This window comes from Coloeus monedula (genome assembly GCF_965178545.1).
Source record: "Coloeus monedula genome assembly, chromosome: 5".
NCBI lineage: Eukaryota > Metazoa > Chordata > Aves > Passeriformes > Corvidae > Coloeus > Coloeus monedula.
This window is the reverse complement of record NC_138785.1, coordinates 33,921,866-33,941,047: the sequence shown is the minus strand read 5'-3', so window position 1 is coordinate 33,941,047 and position 19,182 is coordinate 33,921,866. Positions and strand designations below refer to the sequence as shown.

The 19,182-nt window shown below is 38.4% G+C and overlaps 1 protein-coding gene across 4 annotated transcripts in view; it reads right to left on the bottom strand.

Moving 5' to 3' along the window:
• The window catches only part of PPP3CA (protein phosphatase 3 catalytic subunit alpha), a 175,639-nt gene that overhangs the window by 32,021 nt on the left and 124,436 nt on the right, over nt 1–19,182 (bottom strand). For all 4 annotated transcript variants that reach the window (XM_082281599.1, XM_082281600.1, XM_082281602.1 and 1 more), the window contains exons 3-6: nt 17,322–17,446; nt 8,603–8,714; nt 7,232–7,377; nt 5,143–5,282 (exon numbers count right to left, since the gene is read on the bottom strand). In XM_082281599.1, coding sequence (XP_082137725.1) covers nt 5,143–5,282; nt 7,232–7,377; nt 8,603–8,714; nt 17,322–17,446 — 523 coding nt within the window. The remainder of the gene's footprint in view (nt 1–5,142; nt 5,283–7,231; nt 7,378–8,602; nt 8,715–17,321; nt 17,447–19,182) is intronic.

Here is a 19,182-nt window from a genome sequence, read left to right as displayed (position 1 = left end):
GAAGTGGTAAAAAATGCTCCTAAATAGATATGATAGGTTCTTTCAATTTCAAGTACAAAAGTGGTGGGTTTTTTCTTGCTTAATTATCTTATTCTTCATAAATCAGTGGAAAATAAGACTTCTGCTAGCAGAATTTGGCTGATTCTACAGGGCCCACATCTACAAAGGCAGAGATGTCACACAGTGCTCCATGCAAATTTACATAAGAAGAATCTGCCCGTCTTCTTTTCTTCCAAGTGAATAGCATGGGACCTTCAATGTGCCAGCTGCCCCATTACCCAGACCACCACAACCCATGAGCAGTCTACCTGGATATTTTATTTTGAAAAAGGCAAAGCAACTTGCAGGCATTTTTCTTGAGCTTCTTGTTGAAGCAGGGGCTGGGGAGAAGCAAGTTTCCAGTATTTGCAGCTCTTACATATGCTATCCAGCATTTCCTTAGTATCTGTTTGCTTTATATTAAACAATCTTCCTCAACACAAAAATACATGTCCTAAAAAGCAGGTGAAAACAAGAAGTCCTACAAAGAGCCAACAAAACAGAGATTATGGCAAAAGTTATCAGAAACAAACTTTCACAGAAATGACTTCTGCTTGGAAATCTTTTTTCTAATCTTTTTTATTAAAATAACTGACTTGCAATCAAATTCTCTACTAGTTTTTCAGACAACTACCCTTCCAGAAACACTCTCCTTCTTGCACTGCTTTGCAGAGCCCAGACTGTACTTCAGATGAGCCAGAAATAAAGCAGTTGGCCAAGAGGGAAAACAAACAAACAGAAATCCCCCACGCAACAGGCTTTTCCAGAGCGACCCAGCCCCCTGCCTTCATGTGTCATGCTGAATCACGGAGGAGTGGTGACTCAGAGGGAAAACAAAACACCTCTCTACTAAGCTAGAGAGATGTTATTCCCCATGGAGTATGTGACTGTGATATTCCCTACTTTGGCATCCTTCTTTCATTAAACTCCCTCATGCATTTACTAGTTCTGAAGTCTCTTTTGCATGATCACTGATTACTTCTGAGCAGTTTTAAAAGAGAAGCAATACTTTGCTAATGTGAACCAAAATGGCAAATGTTTTCAAATTGTTTTTCCATCAGTAACTGGAAAAAATAGATGGAATTAACATGATTTTTTTCATATCCCTCATCATGCCATTAAAAGAGAGGCATAAGCATTTTTTTCAAAAGAGAACATTCAAATTCAGTCCAAAAGCTTCTGTAACATTACATGCACATATAAAATAGGTTTCCTGCAAAGTCCATTGGTCTCATACTTGAGTTTCCAAAGGCAAATGCTTTTGCTGCTGTGCTGTCCTAAGCAGCTCTCAGAACATCCCTTTCCACCTGCTTTTTCTTGCTCTTAGCTGTACTGTCTGCAGAGCTGCACTGGGAAGTGGAACAGGGAACTGCATGGGATTAGAACAAATAAACACATCTTTTTTTGCAGAGTCATTCTTTTAAAACTGGATGCGTTCCCAGGCCTGATGGAGCACACAAGCAATTCTACCAGTATATCTGGGCAGATAATTTGAGGGCAGCAAGAAGTTTCTGGCCCAGGAGAAGGAAGAGTGGAAAAGTGGGCAAAAAAATCTGTCTAAAATGCTGCAACTAAAAATAAATTCATACAAATGTGCCTCCCACCCTGAACTTAAACACATTACAGCCTGCAAAAGCTTTCCACAGACATTTCTTTAGTCTTTGCATATTGACAAACTTGCACATCAAGTACACCACTGAAATCATGTGCTCGTGGGCCAAAATTAATATTCTGCCCCAGAGTATCTGTAAGGCTGAACCATTTCACTGCTCTCCAAGGCTGGCAAATGTTTCATGAACACCTCCAGGGAGAGTGACTCCACCACCTCTCTGGGCAGCCAGAAGTGAAGTTCTTCCTGGTGTCCAACCCGTTTCTTATAAAAATGCCTGAGAGTTAGTATATCACTAGCTCATGAAAGAAGTGCAAAGAGTCACTGGCAGGATCAGTACAAACTGCTAAGCGCAAATAAATGTTTGCTAGGAAAATTCAAGGCAAGAACTAGATAATCTGGTAAACAGGAAAACATCTTTACTGGCTGTATTAGCTGAAAAACTGTTACTGGCTGTATTAGCTGAAAAACTGTGTGTCTGTGGGTCTAACATCCCTCTGGGACAAATGAATTCCCTCTTGTTTATAACCTACTCTGAACACAACATTATTTTGGGTATGGAAGAAAGAAAAGCTTTAATCATAATTAAAGAACAATTTAAACAACCAGCCCTCCAATAATAATTTCTACTTTTTCACAAAATTGCATCAAACATGACCACAACTACAAAGGACATACAATTTTAAATTTCAGATAGGAAAAATGAAATCCCATCCCTATCACTTTTTGTTCTCTTTAAGGTACAGAAACTGCAATATATTTTCAAGAATTCCTTATATTCCACAGTTAACTTTTCACTTTGGCATTGTGCTATTTTGACAATCCACAGTGCAAAATGCTGCTAGATGCTAAAAGTGTGCATTAAGTGTTGACTCTGAGCACTTCTGAAAATCAGGCTATTTTTTACATCTCTAAATGACAAGTTACGCCTATGGTTTCAAGATCTAACACTTTCCAGTGCTAGCCATAGCAGTTTCAAGAACTCTTACATAAAGGGAAGTTTCTTGAAGAAATACTGGATCAGTTTGAAATTAAATAGGCTCTATGAGAGTGATCATGTAAGAAATGCAGTGAGAAGCTTGTCAGACTACTGTAAGCTACAGTCTTTATACTTTCTCATACAAGTGGCCCAACACTTCACAAATGGTTTTTGGCTGAATGAAGAGGATTTCATGCACTACTGAGATAGAAGGTCCTGTTAACCTGTTACATGCACAGTTAGAAAGCCACATTACTGTTATTTTCCTCATAGCATTTTTGTATTAGGAAATAACTTTAGGTCAGAGCAAAGTAACTTGCAACTTGTCATTATAATGAACACCTCTGATAAATAAAAGTTATTTATTACAGATATTTCCTGAAATTGATAGGAGATCTTAATCATCTAGAAATCCTTTTGCTGATTCACAGGCACAAGCTAAATCTTCCTGACCTTCATTCAAAATCCTCATTGCTAACTTTTTACTTTCCTTTCTGGAAATGACTGAAGAAACTTAAGAAATTTTATTCAGTGAAGAATAAACACAATCATTCTATTAACAGGCATTCTTGAAGGAGGACTGCGTAATTTAGTCCTTCCTTTACAAGCTGAGATGCCTGTTTAGGGAAATTTGTTCCTTTACTCAGGAAGTAACTAGAAAAGGCAAGGAAAATTAGACATTCCACACTGATGGATACCTTTTTTTACCAGGTGTTATCATTAGACAAGCAATTATTCATATTCCAGGGCAACGAGGCACTTCTTTTAAAAGGAATGCTTGCCTTTATATAATCTCAGATAACATGACTCCAAGCTAGCCTTCTGACTGAATCATTAAGCAGTTATATGTCCCTCACATGTGGCCTGATAATTAGCTGTCTTCTGAATACTTTCTCGTCTCCTGAAACATGCACTTTTCTGAACATGAGTCGGGACACAGACTAGGTCTGATATATTTTCTGGAGGAAACTGATATATATTTTAAGGAAATTTTATGGCAATTGTATGAAGCAGACCTCTGAAAAAAAACCCCAACCTAAAATCTAGAAGTTTTTCCAGTATATAAGCAGCTCTGTATTTAAGCACAAGCCATGTTTGCCAGGCCATCCATGAGGGGAAATCACTATTACTCCTCCTGTGTGCAGTGCCTGGGAGTCTCAGGTACAGTCCAGCATTTGCTACTGCTGCTGAGAGAACGAGCCATGATTTTACCCTTCAGCCATAGCACATTTCTGCACTGATCAATTGTTTGCAGGAGTTTGACACCCCTTTCATGACAAGCCCAAACACATCTACTGAGCACCTTCCAGATGTCACGGACCCGAGCGCGGCCAGACTTCCCCACCGGAGGCTGGTGCCAGCAGCCCAGGCTGCAGTGCAAACTGCTCTGTTCTTAGCTGGCCCCACACTGCAGCAACTACAGCTCCAAGGAAGAAGCAGGATATCTCATTTCTGAACATCAAACCATCTGTTACCTTCCTGATAACATTACCAACAAGGAGGTTGATTCCAGCAGCTCTGTCACCTGGTTACTCATAGAAGCCGTTGATTTACTTTTGATTAGTTACTAAACAGCTACACTCAGCTGTGCTCAAGGTGAGATTTTCTAAGGCAAGTGAAAGAGCTGAATTCTTCCCTTCTGCTGAGTTTGTTGAGAAAACTTAGGCTTGTGTGTAACTAGCATGGGCTGAAGCAGAACTGCCTCACTTCAAAAAGTTCAACGTCTTAACATTTCAATAGCATCTTCACATTTCTCCTGAACAAAAATGGATTTTTAAATTAATATTTCACTGAATACATTGCTCGTTTTGCCATTTAACCTCCTCTCCTGCTAGTTTTGCTACTCTGGCATCCTTACATGTTGTTCTTAACTACCATAATAAAAAAAAAAAAAAAAAAAAAAAAAAAAAAAGCCCAAATTCCTTAAAATCCCCACACTGTCAGAGGAAGGTACATACATGTTTCTGCAAGAATGTTACAGGCATTTGTCTGCATTTCAGCTCTTATTAAGTCCCATCTAACAAATGCTCTTCAAATACTGAACTTCTTAAGAAGAATTATTCCCAAACATGAAAAAAAGTTTGATCAAATTGAGAGGAAAAAAAAGTACCTCTGTGGGCAAAATCACCATTTTTATTTACTCTGCAGAACAATAGGTAATCAGTTTTCAATGCAGGCATCTTTCACTGGAAATTAAGTTTTAATTTTCAAACTAGAAATGCAGTTATGTACCCCTTTTTAATAGTGACACATTCATTCTGTAACTTACAAGAACAAAAATAAGTATAATACACAGGCTTTTGTGAAAAAAATTAAGTGATTTAGAGTTTCTCCACTGTGGCTTAACAAAAGAGCTTCAAGTAAAGCAAGCATGAATTTATCTGAAAACAAGGCTAGCCTGCAGAAAAAAAAGGCCTAATTAGCTAAGTAGTGCCACAAAGTTCAAGCAAACATTTACACTGCAAAACCAGAACCAGTTCACCTACAGAAATCTATTCAAAGTAGTAATAATCACCTGTAGAAGTACGAGCACCCCCTGACTGTGTTGTGAGTAAAATGTTCCTGAGTCTTCTCGTTTCCAAAGTCCTCCAGTGGGTCTGACCACAGGATGTCACACATAGGTCCATATGCAGGTGGTTCCTTGAATCGATCTAACTAAGAAAAATAGGAGACAAAGAAATACTAACTTCTTTCAACTATGTATCACAGAAACACTGAAGCAAAATTACTGTAGTTCAATCCATGAGCAGGCAAACGACACCCATAGCAATCTGTTCTTCAGCTTTAAAGCAATGGAGTTTAAGTAACAGCAAAACACTCCTTGCTAACACTGACAGGGGGTAGGAGCAAGAGATATAACTGAAAATTAAGAGATACAGTAGATTCCCGTTCTACATGAATTTTTGTTTGCTTTTTTTGCCTTTTCTACTGGTTTTTGCAAGCATTCCAGTGGACAAAGGAGAATATAGTAGCTCTGTATTTCATGATTTTTCAAACCTTACAGCATTCAATTTATGTAAGTGGAGCATCTCAAGAAAATAAAGTAGTTATTTCAAAGCAAGATCCCATTTAGATTTATATATATTTTCACAAAAAATTGTATCTAAATATCAAGACAATATCTCTGCATTATGGCATCTTGCCATGACATTCCTGTTGCTCCCATAACCTTAACTGTAATTTGGCAGCTAAAAACTCCTCTTTTTGTTCTTACTATGAGTATTTAAAGCTTCAAATTACATGGAATCATGCTGCAAATAAAATGAAGTATAGCAAAATAATAAAAATCAGTATTCTCCTGCAAAACTCTTTAATATAAAACCACCATATGCTATCTAAAGAATTCTTTCATATAAGAACAGCCTTATTAAGATGGATGTATGAATAAGGCTTGCAGTCTGAAACATTCTCTATTTTGACCAGAAAGATCAAGCGATGATTCAGTAGCTAGTAGATACCTTCTCCCCTCAAAAAAAAAAAAAAAAAAAAAAAAAAAATTTCAAACAGAAAATATTGGTTTTATACGTTTTCAACACTTAGAAAGTTTTAGTAAGAGACCTCTACAATTTTAGCTTTGCATTCTCATCTTGACATATTCACAGCATACCTACACTTCTTATTTCAGCCCTCTCCAACTAATGCTTATGTAATTACAATTCATTTAAATTAAACAAAAGTTCATAAATATGCAAACCCAATTTCTGCTGATTGCCACAGATAAATAAACCTGCTGGGTTGGGCAGGGGGAAGGTGGAGGTGTTAATGAACCTAATCTAGAATCTGAGAGCTAAACAACTTTACTCTGCCATTATGTTGTTGCAGAGCCAGCTAATTTTTAGGCAGAGTATTTTTGTTTACTGAGATTAGTGAACCTTTACCTCAGAAACAAAACTTTGCATTCAGTAATTTTTTAAAGTGCAGTTAATATCTTAAGCTAATTGCTTTGAAACAATTAGTGGCTCAACTTGGGTTTTTTTAAACTATACTAATTTCTTAGTAGACTACAAATTAACCTCAGAATATAGATTACCTTTTACTAACTTGAAAGCTCAGAAATATATATCCATGTTTGCAAGTCTCAAACAGCAAACAAGAAATAAGCTATTTTTTTTTCTGCTGGGAACACTAAGAATGAATGGTTTAAATATCTCTTTTTAGAAGTATCAACTGAGATCTCTTCTACAAAACACATGAATAAAAAATTAATCCTTGATAACATGCAACAACACTGGATTATGTGAAGAAGCTGTTTGACATTGTTCTCTGAACTTTCATGAGATTTCTGAGAAACTTCTCAGAACATAGGCATACAACAAGCATGAACTTACTAAGCCTCACTTAGACAATCTGCAAGGCACTCAAGTGCAAAACTATTAAAATACGTCAGGACCTATTGAGAACGAAGCTTTGACTATAAAAAAAATGCCGACTACATTCATTGCAATCATAGGATCCCTTTCTGTTACATCTTCTAAGTATTGTGAGTTTTTTCTAGAGCTATTTTCATATCTTCTCCAAGAAAGCACAGAATGCTTAACAAGGCACAAGGAGTCATCAGATGGTGTGCTTACATTGTGCTAACAGGTAATACCTCAACGACTTACTTTTCTGATGTCATCTAAGGTGTTGATCTCCGGAGACAAGCCACCATGTACACACAGGAATTGTTGGTTCATCAGAGCAGCCAAGGGAAGGCAGTCAAAGGCATCCATGCAGGCATCATATACACGTTCTGAATACTTGATTTTACCTTTTAAAAATTAAGATGGTAACAGAAAGTGCCATCAATATTCAAGAGGAAAAAGGAATATGCTTAATATCTCAAACTTGTTCTCTCACTACTTTATCTGGTATTGAGGACTGTACCCAAACTTTTGCTTTGTACAAAAATATCTTCAGGATTTTTATTATCCACTGCTGGAAAACGTCTTCCTATTCTGAGGTGAAATTAATAAAAGTTTATAATATTTTTTCTAAGAAACTGTAAATAAACAACTGAATATACCATTATAGTCTACCATTTCTGCTCTGTATGAAATCTGAAGAGTAAGCCTTAAAACATCTGCTGAATGATTATCATCATTATCACTCAGTATACTCTCTATGAAATAGTCAGAACTTTAGCCTAGTCCCTTATAATTAATTATCTACAGAAATGCCATTATGAAATGAACGAGGTGGTACAATGAAGCTGAAATGTTAATTTACCAATATGCATATTAAACTCAGTAAACCATGAAGCCTTTGAGCCAATTAACATTTCCTTTATCCCCAGTCTATAAAGGAAACATAAGACTTATGGCAGTAGTTTCATCTTACAGCGTCACAGGAAAAAAAAAGCTTCATTGTGCAGGTAAAGGTCTACATCTAATGAGCCTTTATGTGTCACTGCATCCTTTCTTGCAACGCAGAAAGGAATTCATATAAAAAGAGCATATTGAAAAGTTTAAGCCTACACACAGGATAAATGTGAAAATGCTATACCTACAGGAAAAAGAAAAACCAAAATAAAAATTCCTTGCGTTTTTCTCCTGCTGCATGAGATGAGGCCCTGTGAGATGCCACCTCCTTAACCAGCAGTCAGGAACCTCTCACAGCCGCCAGAGCTGGCATGACAGCAGGTTTTGCCTGCCAAGCTGCTGTGTGGGGCAGCAAACCCTCAGCTGCTGCAAAAAGCATCAGCAGCAGTACATGTTTACCAAGGCATCCATGCCCAGATGGACCCACAGCAGCCCCAGGATGCTCCCAAACCAGGCTGGCAAGCTCAAATGTGGGTGGGTCTAAGCCCTTCCATTCCACACCACTGCAAGGTGATTGCCCTCTCTGAGAACAGGGATTACAATTTAAAATTAATGGCAGTTAACATGAAAAGTACATGAAAAATTACTGATAGTGAACCAGTATCAAATACTTGCAAAATAACAAATTCAGTTGGTGAAAAAGGAGTTGAGAGGAGAAAGATAAGGCAGACTTACATTCTTGCTTAAATGTGAAATACTCTGTTAAATGTCTACATTCATGGTTCCCACGAAGTAAAAACAGTGTTTTGGGGTAAAGGATTTTCAAGGCCCACAAGTACAGCACACACTGTGAATGAGAACAAGAAAGAAAAATAGAACTCATAATTAGTGACATTACATAACAATTTACATTCCCCTCTATCACAAAAAACTAGCAGAAAAAGTAAAAGTAATCTGTGTAAAGCATTTATTTTCAACTGATTAACTTCATTCTCCACAGTACATTCAAACACTTCTCTGCACTTCAGCGTGGACTGGCTAAAACTTGTGTGGGTATATTCTGATAGAGTTTTACACTTTTTGCTGAGTGGCACCTCCCTGGTCAGCTGTGTGCTGCCTTCAGCGGCCCCAGCTCTCACACAGCAATTGCTGTGCATCTCTAGAATGAAGTATACACTCTCCACCTGGAAGGTCAGGCAGAAACCTTCCATGGAAACAATTTCACCGGAAGACCTGCGTTTCCTGGCTTAAGGAAAATTTGCCTCAGAACAATTTAACTCACACTTCAGGAAATACCTCAGCCTTCAGAATTACACATTTTTTACATGAAAGCTTGTTCCTTTTTCACTTAACATTGTTCTCTACATACAACTGGGGTAAAAAGATCCACAAAGCTCTTGCATTAAAAGAAGTTATTACAAAGCTTTTATAATGCCTGTTCTCTTTCCTAAAGATTTCTATTTGAGATTACATTTCTTCTAGACATGCTTTTAAAGATAAAAAAGAAGATTTGGAGAGGCTAAACTCTGCTCAGACCTCTCTAAACCACACAATTAAAACATTTGTTTTGAAAACAAACGAACAGTTCCAAGAAAGTTGATGGAAATAAAACCCACTCATCCCATGAGATGAGCCCACTGCCTGCAAGGACACTGTACAGACCACAATGTCCTCTCAAAAACAGGAGCTAGAAAACGGTTTTTCCTTCAACCTTTCCTTGCTTATGTCCATGAACTGCAGAAATGCTGCACAAGAAATAAAAAGTGTCAAAAAAGACCCCACTTTCATTTACAACTACTTCCTAACACTCCCCTCTGTTCCACTGGAAAAAAAATACCATTTTATTTAACTTAATAATCAATAGATTGGAAATTCAGAATGTACTCTATGGTTTCAGATTAGAACAACATCAGCATTGTTACCAATGTAATGCCTTTACATTATAGTGTGAATTCCCTTCTACAATTAAAAGTGCCTTGAAAAACAGTTGAATAATAACTTTAATCACCTCAACATGAAGATTCAGCTCCCCTGTTCGCTACACAGTCAACTTATAAGAAAAAAGGAAAAGAAGGGATTCAACATTTTAATGTTTGTGATCACACTATCCATAGATAATCACACAGCAGCAGGGGTTTTATACTACTACTCATTGTCTTGAATTTATTACATGTAAACATCTGAATGCTCTGTCTGTTCTTTATCTGTAATTTCTGTTCGTCTACTCAGAGGTTCTAGAGCCAGAGGAAAACACCAAAACCACAGGCAATATACTCCAGGAATGGCAAAACTAATTCTCCCCCTTAGAAACACACAGAAGGCCTCCCAGCTCATGCCAATTCTTCCGCCTCCCTGGCACTACTGCCACTGCACGAAGCGAGAAGAGATGTCAGAATGCCAAGGAAATCATGCTAAAATAATCCAGCATGGAGTTGTGGTGTTAGGTCACAGGAATCATGTGTTGTGGCCCAAAACAAAGGGTGTGCCTGGGGAAAGTCTTCTGTCTCTGTGTAACCTCCAGCAGACTTGAGTTTGAGGGTTTCACTCCAATGGGGCAAGAAACCTGCTCTTGTCCACACCATCAGAGCAGTTCTCAGTCTCTTTGATGATGACTCCTTCATTCCCCCAAGAATTTCCAGAACCTTCCACTTCTTTAAACTTACTAATGCAAAAAATTTGATGCAAATGTTGTGAGACAAGAAGTTTAAAGTGACACCCACATCCACGCAAGAAAAGCTCCAGCTTTTAAAATCATATCCAAGTTACCTTAGAGCTTCTAATCCTGCCAAAACACCTTTGGAAAAGAACAATTGTTGATTACATGAAATGACATATTAAAAAAAAAAAAAAAAAAAGGTGGTTTACATTGCCCTCGTAACTAAGTTTTTCATTTTCCTAAAGCTTTGGCAAGATTAAAACAAGCACTCTGCACTTAAAATATTATCCAGATCTGGAAAGCAGGGAAAATAAGGAAAGATGGAATTTTTATCTTTTTGACATTAGGTACCTGCTTTCATTGATGTCTCTATGTTTGCTTATCACAGGCTTATCTTTTTTCCTTTTTTCTATGCTTCCTCTGAAGTACTCATTAAAACCAGACAGAAGATAACAGAGAATCAGTACAGTCCAGAAAGTTGCATTTCTCTGCCATTATTCAAGCAACATAAGCCCACCAATTCACATTTTGTGTTGATTTCAGTAGTACTATATCAACGGTTTATTTTGTTTAGATGATTACTTCAATTTTCTCCCTTTTCTTTTCAGTAGTCCAGTGAAGTAAGGTTGTAATAGTAAATAAGAACTAATTAGCAGATTTATTTTTCCAAGGCAAACTAAACAGCAAATATGAGGGCAGTGATTTTCATGGCTTTTCAACTTACAGTCATTTACATACAAAAAACCCTTGTGTCCAAACATGAGCAAACATTCTGGTTTTGATTTTTTCCTGCCTGTGCTTAGCATATCATAATTCTTACCAAAGTCAAAAGATTTATGATAAGTTTGCCTTGTTGAAAACCTGAGCTTGCAGTCTAAGTATTTCATAATACTGCTTCCCAGTCATAAAATTTTAAAATGCCTTTTTTCCTTCAACTTTTTCATTAAGAACATACTAAACACCAGCTCTGCTGTAACTCTATGCAAAATGTTCAGTGGGGACCTTACGATCTAGACATCTGTAAGGCATTTTTTGCCTGTTTCATTTCATCCTATCAAAAAAACTATTTATAGAAAGAAGTTACAGCCCTTAACTGAGGGCTCTCAAAACCCTGCTCATTTGGTTAGTGCCTTCCAGCTGTTGAAATAGCAGATATGTGAAGTTTGTAACAGAGGTAATCTGTCCACCTCCCAGCTCCCATAGTCAAGCTGTTTTCCTGCTGAGGTTCTGGCAGCCTCAGCTTCAAGAAAGAAAAGGTCTGTGCAATGAAGCACTGTGTAAGCCTAAGGCCCACATTTTCAAAACAGACTTGGGATTTAACTCTGTTGCATGCTGAATTTGAGCATTTGCACCATTCCGCATCTTAGCCCATCCTGAAAAGGAAAACCAAAGGCCCCACAGTTCTTCTATGCATCTCAAATCGTGTGATTAACACAAGGAGCTTTGAACAATCATCACCATGGCCACTCGAGTGCTACCACAGCACCACCTGCAACACAGTGCTCACTTCTGGGTGCTCTGGCACAAGGAGTGACAGGAACAGAGAGATGCAGTTGTGTGGCTTTACAGGGGCCACAAAAGATGAACTCCCCCTCCAAATGACGGACAGCACTAGGCACTCCTCCAGCAGATGAAATAAAGTGTGAGTAAGTGTGAGGTAATTCATACTTGAAAGGATAATTTGAGCCACACATTGCTAAGGTCCCCACTTACGCTCTGTGACCTGTGGAACTGGCATAGTTCCTGCACACTCTAACACACACACCTCACCTAAACACAAAAATTGCATTACTTTAAGTGCACTGAAATAATGATACCATCACAGTATCTAATACAGATACAGCTTCCTAAAATGGAGTAACTATCCCAATGGAAACCATGTACCTTTTAACACACATAGCTGCATTCACGCTACTGGGATGACTATTATGACATGGTTTCAGAGACAAATAAAGATACATTGCAGCTGTCACCAGAATACTCACACAAGATGCAACTTACTGCCATTTCTGAACTACTATCCCTTGAGCACAGACAAAGAAAATTCTGAACACTACTGCAAATAAAGAAAAAGTTATATTGTTTTCACTACAACTAGGAGCAAAATTGCAATATACTGTTTGCTGATGTTTAGACCACATTACTCCCATTTCAGTCTTTAAAAAGAATATCTGAAAAGATAAAAAAATATCCAAAAAGAAGTACCTCTTTTTCAACCAAGAAGTGACTAGGAAATTCTTTTTCTTAAATGTTACTCTAATTCTTACAGCTAGTACTTTCTAAGTATTTAAGTGGTGGCTCCTACCTCTCCTTTTTGGACTTTGTGTCTTGGCCACAGCTGTTCTCTGAGAAGATGGGTCCCACACAGAGATGGCACCAGTGCAGGGGAAATGGTGCCATCACATCTTCTCCCCCTGCAGCCAAAAGGGACTCTTGGCATGCTGGGGACTCACACTGGGAACAGCTGGCACAGGACCAGTCAAGCTGCAAGGACAGCTCTGACACAAACAGATGTTCCAGTCAGGGAATCTAATATATATTAAAAAAATCTGAATTTGCTGAGTTACTGAATATTCACAGCTCTGAGGAGCACTGCCATACAAAAAAAGTTCTCACAAGACACAAATTGTTGCTATGAAGCAAGATATTTGCTACTGGTCTATAAAAGAAAAGGGCAAGGAAATTCAGGATAATTAAAGTCCTAGGATTTTCTTTCCTTAAAAAGAACTGAAAAAACTATTGACTTCACTGGTGAACTATTCCTGACAAGCCCAAACTATTTTAAATCAAGCTGTTTACTGGAAAACATTAACATACTACAGTAATAGAGGATGCAGAAAGCTGTTTATTCTTCCGATGAAGTCCTCAAATCTTCACAGAGACTTGAGAGATAATGAACACTCAACTTCACCAGCACTAACTTCCCCCACAGTTTACTAACATTAATATATTTATATATCATTGCTTTCATTAAAGAGACCAAGTAATTTCCAACAGTTCCCTGAGTTAAGAAGCATCTCGACTGCCCGATGCTTTTTTAATTGGTGCAAGGTCCAGCAGTCAAATTCCAGACTCACTCCAAATATCTCACTTTGTTCTTGCTGGAAATACCATAAAAAGTTTCACCATCTGAAATTTCAGTCTTTGCATTCAGGAAGGGAAGCGTATGCATGTTTTGAATCTTAAAACGTAACTCCAGTTTTGTTAGTTTTGAACATTGGTTTAATTCTCCATATTTTAATTCTTTCCTCTGTCAAAAATGATCACTATATACCTTATGATGGTCAACTGACATATAAGCCAGTATGCTGTTATATGGGATTGAGCAAGAAAATAACTCCAACAGTTGGTTTACATATTATTATTAATGCATTATAGTTGGTATTTACTCTGTAATTTTTCTAAGACTGTGATGAAAATACAGTCTACATGTACACTCCTCCCTACACTGCACAGCATTTGTCTGCCTTTCAAAAAAGTGTTTTCAGACTCGGGTAAAGAGATTAGTCATTCTCCCTTACAACCTATTCCTGCAGAACCACTTATGCTCTAACTATTCTTTAGATATAAAAATAGCCCTCTGTTTTGATCATTTGGGTTTCTACTCTCCATGACCATAAAACTTGTTTGAAAGTGAAAACCAAAGGGTTTCTTCTCCTCTGGAGTCAAACCCCTGGAACAGTGCACAAGCACAAGAGGGAAATGTTATCAGTTATACAGCCAAGGAAACAAATGCACCATATTAAATTGCAGAAATTTGTTATTTTAAGTGAATAAATGCCAAGGCTCTGCCAAAAGGTCAAATGGAAAAGAGAACACAGATACAGAATAAAGACTCCGTCTGTGGCAAGAAACCTCGTCTCATTCTACCTACAATTTGACATTTTTAAATTTTGCCTGTTCTAAGCTCTCTATCAGTCTCTCATCCTTTGACTTGTTGCTTAGAACTAATAGAAGAGACACAAAACACGCACCCCCTTCAAGCGGTGAAGCTAACCAGTAAAAATGGAGCATGCACACGAAGAATTGAGCCCTTGGATCAAAAACTCCATAGGGCAAGGACTGACATTTCTGCTGAGTGCCTTATACAAATACTTCTGTCTTTTCCCCTCTGAATTATCAAATGCCTTCCACCTACCTTATGCAATTTCTTTCTCTGTTCTTAATGATAATAGCTGGCATTATGTAGTACCTTTCATCCAGAAGAATCCCAAATGCTTTGCAGCCCACAGAGAAGGATTATCTCGCCCACTATCAGAACTCAGCTCGGTCTAAGCTCAATGGTGTCACTTTTACACTAGAGATCACATGACAATCAAGGGGAAATTTTTTTAAAGCTTCTATTACTCATGATTAGTATCTTGGACCAGGCTACTTAATTCCTTTGGAAAGACCCCAGAACTGCAATAGTCTCATGTCTCCATAGCAGAAAGGGGAGCCAGCAGATTGATGGACTAAAGCTCAGTATGTGATTGACATGGTATAAATATGAGCTGAGGCTAGGGCTGTTTATCAGCATGACCTCCCCAGCACAAAGTACCGACAAGAGCTGGTGCCTGATCTATGTACTCAGGTCCCCTTCTCCACCAAAAACATCCACCCCCTCTAAATGCCAAGTTGCATTCTTCACAATTTTCCTTTCCTTGTCACTACTTATTGTGCTGAGTTCATGCCTGAATGCACAGCTCTACATCCAAATACACTTACGAAACAGAAACTTACCTTCCCTTTCAAAGGTATTCTTTAATCAAGGTGACAGGTGGGGAAAATAAGTTATGTGACCAAAAAAAAAAAAAAAGCAGTGATTTGAGAACCTTACATACAAACAAAATAATGTAAGTGACAGCTGAGGTATTTCCTTGGTGCTGGCAGAAGCCAATACCGCTTCCAGTGAAAAAGGAGTGTTCCTAAACGGAAAAAGTGAATTCAGAATACAATTTGCTTAGTATGTATGCACAGGTTGCTAAATGAGAGCTTTTAAGGGGATTATTCCCTACACATAAGCACTTTTCTTTGTTTTCTATGGCTTGCTATTTCTTTAATTGGTAATAGCCCTGGAACAGATTTGGGTAAACTGTCAGAGAAGCACTTGAAAGCTGTAGCAAATCCATTTGTTATATTTCTTTTATTATAAGCCTACATATATAGAAGTCAAGACAAAACTTTCCTCTTCCAGACACATCTTGTCTCAATTGAAGACTACAGGAGATACAAATGAGGTTATCACAACTCAAAAATGTTAGTTCAAGACAGAGCTGCACAATGGTTTAAGTCTGTGAAGCTCCCCCTGCTCCTCCTTCCCAGTCTTCCAAACAATCTGGCATGGTAATCCACAGCAATGATTTAGCTCACAGCTCACTGTGGATCAGTTCTCAAGAAAATCATGAACTCAAGCTCAAAAAAATAATGATCAAAGTGCTGACTTCAGTATGAGACTAAATCCTGACTATATTGATTTTTAGCAGGTGGGCGAAAGAACCTCACAATTCTTAAGTTTTTAGAGCATCTGTACTTGGAATAGCATATTTCTATTTGTAAAATGTGCCAAAAGGTTCTGTTAACACTTGAAATTAAGTTTTAAAATGAACTAATAAAGCAAAAGTAGTTTTACTGAACCTGATTTTTCAGAAACTTCATAGTATAAGCATAACACTGACAAGATAATAATGCACTGATCCATTTTCCAAGCACATGAACAACTCAGCTGCTTGGCCTTATATACTTTTATACCAATATGGCAACAGTGTACTTCGATGTGGGATGTAGAATGAAACAGCAGTGTTATGTGTTCTCACATGATGCCATCTGATCTAGTCAATAGGATCTATACTGCTTCCAACAGGTAATGGGCATTCTGCCCTGACTTGGAGTTCAAGTGTGAACTTTTCACAGAAACAGTCAAGCTGTAGCTCAGGAGCTGCTGCAAGGGTTTCTGATTGACTGTTCAATGACTGGATCAACTATAACCTAGACAAACAAATCCACATCCAGTTTTATTCAATAGTAGTGCATTTCATCTTGTCACTTTGTAAAATCAAACAGTAACACAGCACAGAAGAAAAAATCTAGTTTGCTTTATGAGCACTGGAACAGCAGATTTGGGCTTGGTATTTGACTCACTTCTAGTCGAAGTTGGCAGGTTGCACAGCATACTGGTTTTTTCACCAGCCAGCTAAAGATGCCATTTGACCTCCACATTCTACAGCCTGACCTGGAGACTATACCAGATCTCAGCACCACCAACAGCGCACTCGCGCATCGCTTCTCTGTGGATTCAAGTGCTGCATCAAAAGCCAGAGACCATGCACTCCTGCATGCCATATCTAAACAGAATTTACTCATTCTCTCCAGCACAGCATGCTGTGTGCTGGCTTTTTGTCCCATTTACCTCTCATCTAGTCCTGCCATTCTCCTAAAATTTCACATCCAGGAAACTCAGATCAAATAAACCTAGAAGTCAAACTAAACTATGGGTCATGGGTTTATTTTTTTCTGTTATGTCTCTTCTAATAGCTAAAGTCTACTCAGGCTGTTCAGCTTTCACAAGCTGCAGAGCACTATGCCTTCTGTGCTATATTTAGATGGCCACTAGTTAGCACCATTCTGTGTCAGCTTTCCAGCACAGATATAGTGGGATTTGGCTGGATTCCAAGCAATCTTTATAAAAACAACACCAGCAACATCAACATGGTATCTGTGAAGAGCCTCAGTATTCCTGAAGTAGTTAAGATATGGTGGTAAATATACATAGCATGCTGCAAGCAGTTTTGCACCCAAACCCAGAAATTAGAAACTTACTTCAATGCTGAAGTACCCTCTGTCCACATAGTCCCCCAGGAAGAGGTACCGCGTGTTGGCAGGAGAACCTCCCACTTCAAACAGTTTCATCAAGTCAAAGAACTGACCATGGATGTCTCCACAAACTAGAAGAGAAGAAGAGCAATATTTAGATTCACCATGCAAAAATCATCTTAGGCACACACAATCCAAAGTCACTGTGTTACAAGACATGTTATGACAATTCTGTGTATCATTCACTAGTTAAACAGTGGTTGAGGACTGGCAGCTGGCCCAGCAGAAGCTGTTTTCTATGATGTACATCCATATATGTGTGTGCAAAACGCTACCAAATAACTAAGGGAGAGCCATCAGGTACATCTGGTCTATAATTATTTTTATAGTTATCTGTCCATTCCTGGTACTGCCACCAAAGCTCACAATACTGGCAACAGCAGTAAGACAAACCAAAGCTACCCTGAAAAAGAGAATATGACCAAGGCAAGGTTACTCTTTCTTTTAAAATTACTCCTCTATTCTTCCTAGTCTTAAACCCAGAGGAACAGCAATAGCCTTCCCATAAAATGCAAAGCATACCTGTCCTGTGTACACCTGGTTAAACCAACACATTTCCGACTTCTGGTTTCTGAATGGAAAAACATCCCGCTTGCTTTCCCAAACCATGCCTTACACAAGAGGACAATGGTGTTTCACGCTTTAACCTCTACCCCTTTATTTAACCTCCCATAATTATGATTTGTTCAACTTCATTGCAATGAAGTCAATCTAACAGACTGTTTCCCTAGAAAGAGCAGCCCCAATAAATGTGACAGACCAAGCACAATTGACACGCAGCCTGGGCTAAGCCAGGATGTCTCTGACTGGGCCTTAGGGGCAAGAGTTTGGCTCTGCTCTCTTGTGAAACTGCAAACTCCCTGGTGGGGTGATTTCCAGCCTTTGCAGGAAGGAACGCTTTTGGAGAACCCCATGGATGCCTAACTAAGAGTGCAGTGTCAAAATCTGCTTAGTTTTGCCTTACTTTGTTTCCTCTGCTCAAGAGAAAACTTCCCCCATGCACATCCCATTTAGGGTCAAGGCCAGAGTTTTTATGGCAATGATCCTTAACAAAGGTGATGTTAACAGCCCTGACTGGTACTGAGATCAGTTTAGACTGGTTTTCCCTTCAGTGACCCAAAAAACAAACAAACAAACAAACAAGATTTTCACTGTAAGGGTGATTTTGAAGTTACTGAATAAAACCAAGAGTCCAAGATGGGCCTTGTCTCACAGCAGCAGCCCACCTTAAGTAGAACTCAGATACTCTCAGGTAACAGTCTTGTTCCACCACAGATAAGCAAACCTCACATTTGTCAAGATGCCATGGAGAAGCTGAAGTCACAACTCCATATAGATACAAAAGGACTATATACAGCAGCTGCAACACCAAGTCCAACAAACTCGCAGTGCAAAGTGCTCATGTCCTATTGTCTTTCATCTCAGTCCAGTTCACATTATAGTTTTATATGTGTATCGCTTTTCCCTGAATGTATACACTAATAATAAGATCCATATAGTGTCATCCTATCAGAAAAACTAAATACAAAAGCCAGAAAGAACCCTCATCCAAATTAAACCAACCACTCACCCACCCTCTTGGTACAGAAAAAACCCACTGATACCTTAGTCACTGCTTTCATGAATATTTTTATGAAAGTGGTGACACAATTCATGATTGCTGGCTAGCTGACCATTCTTCTGTGATAGTATCATGATATTTTCCCCATAAAATAGCATATTTTATCTTATCACCACTGTGATATACCATATAATCTTTTTACTAGCTGATTCCCCACTGAGTTTTAGATGACAACTTTCATGCTAA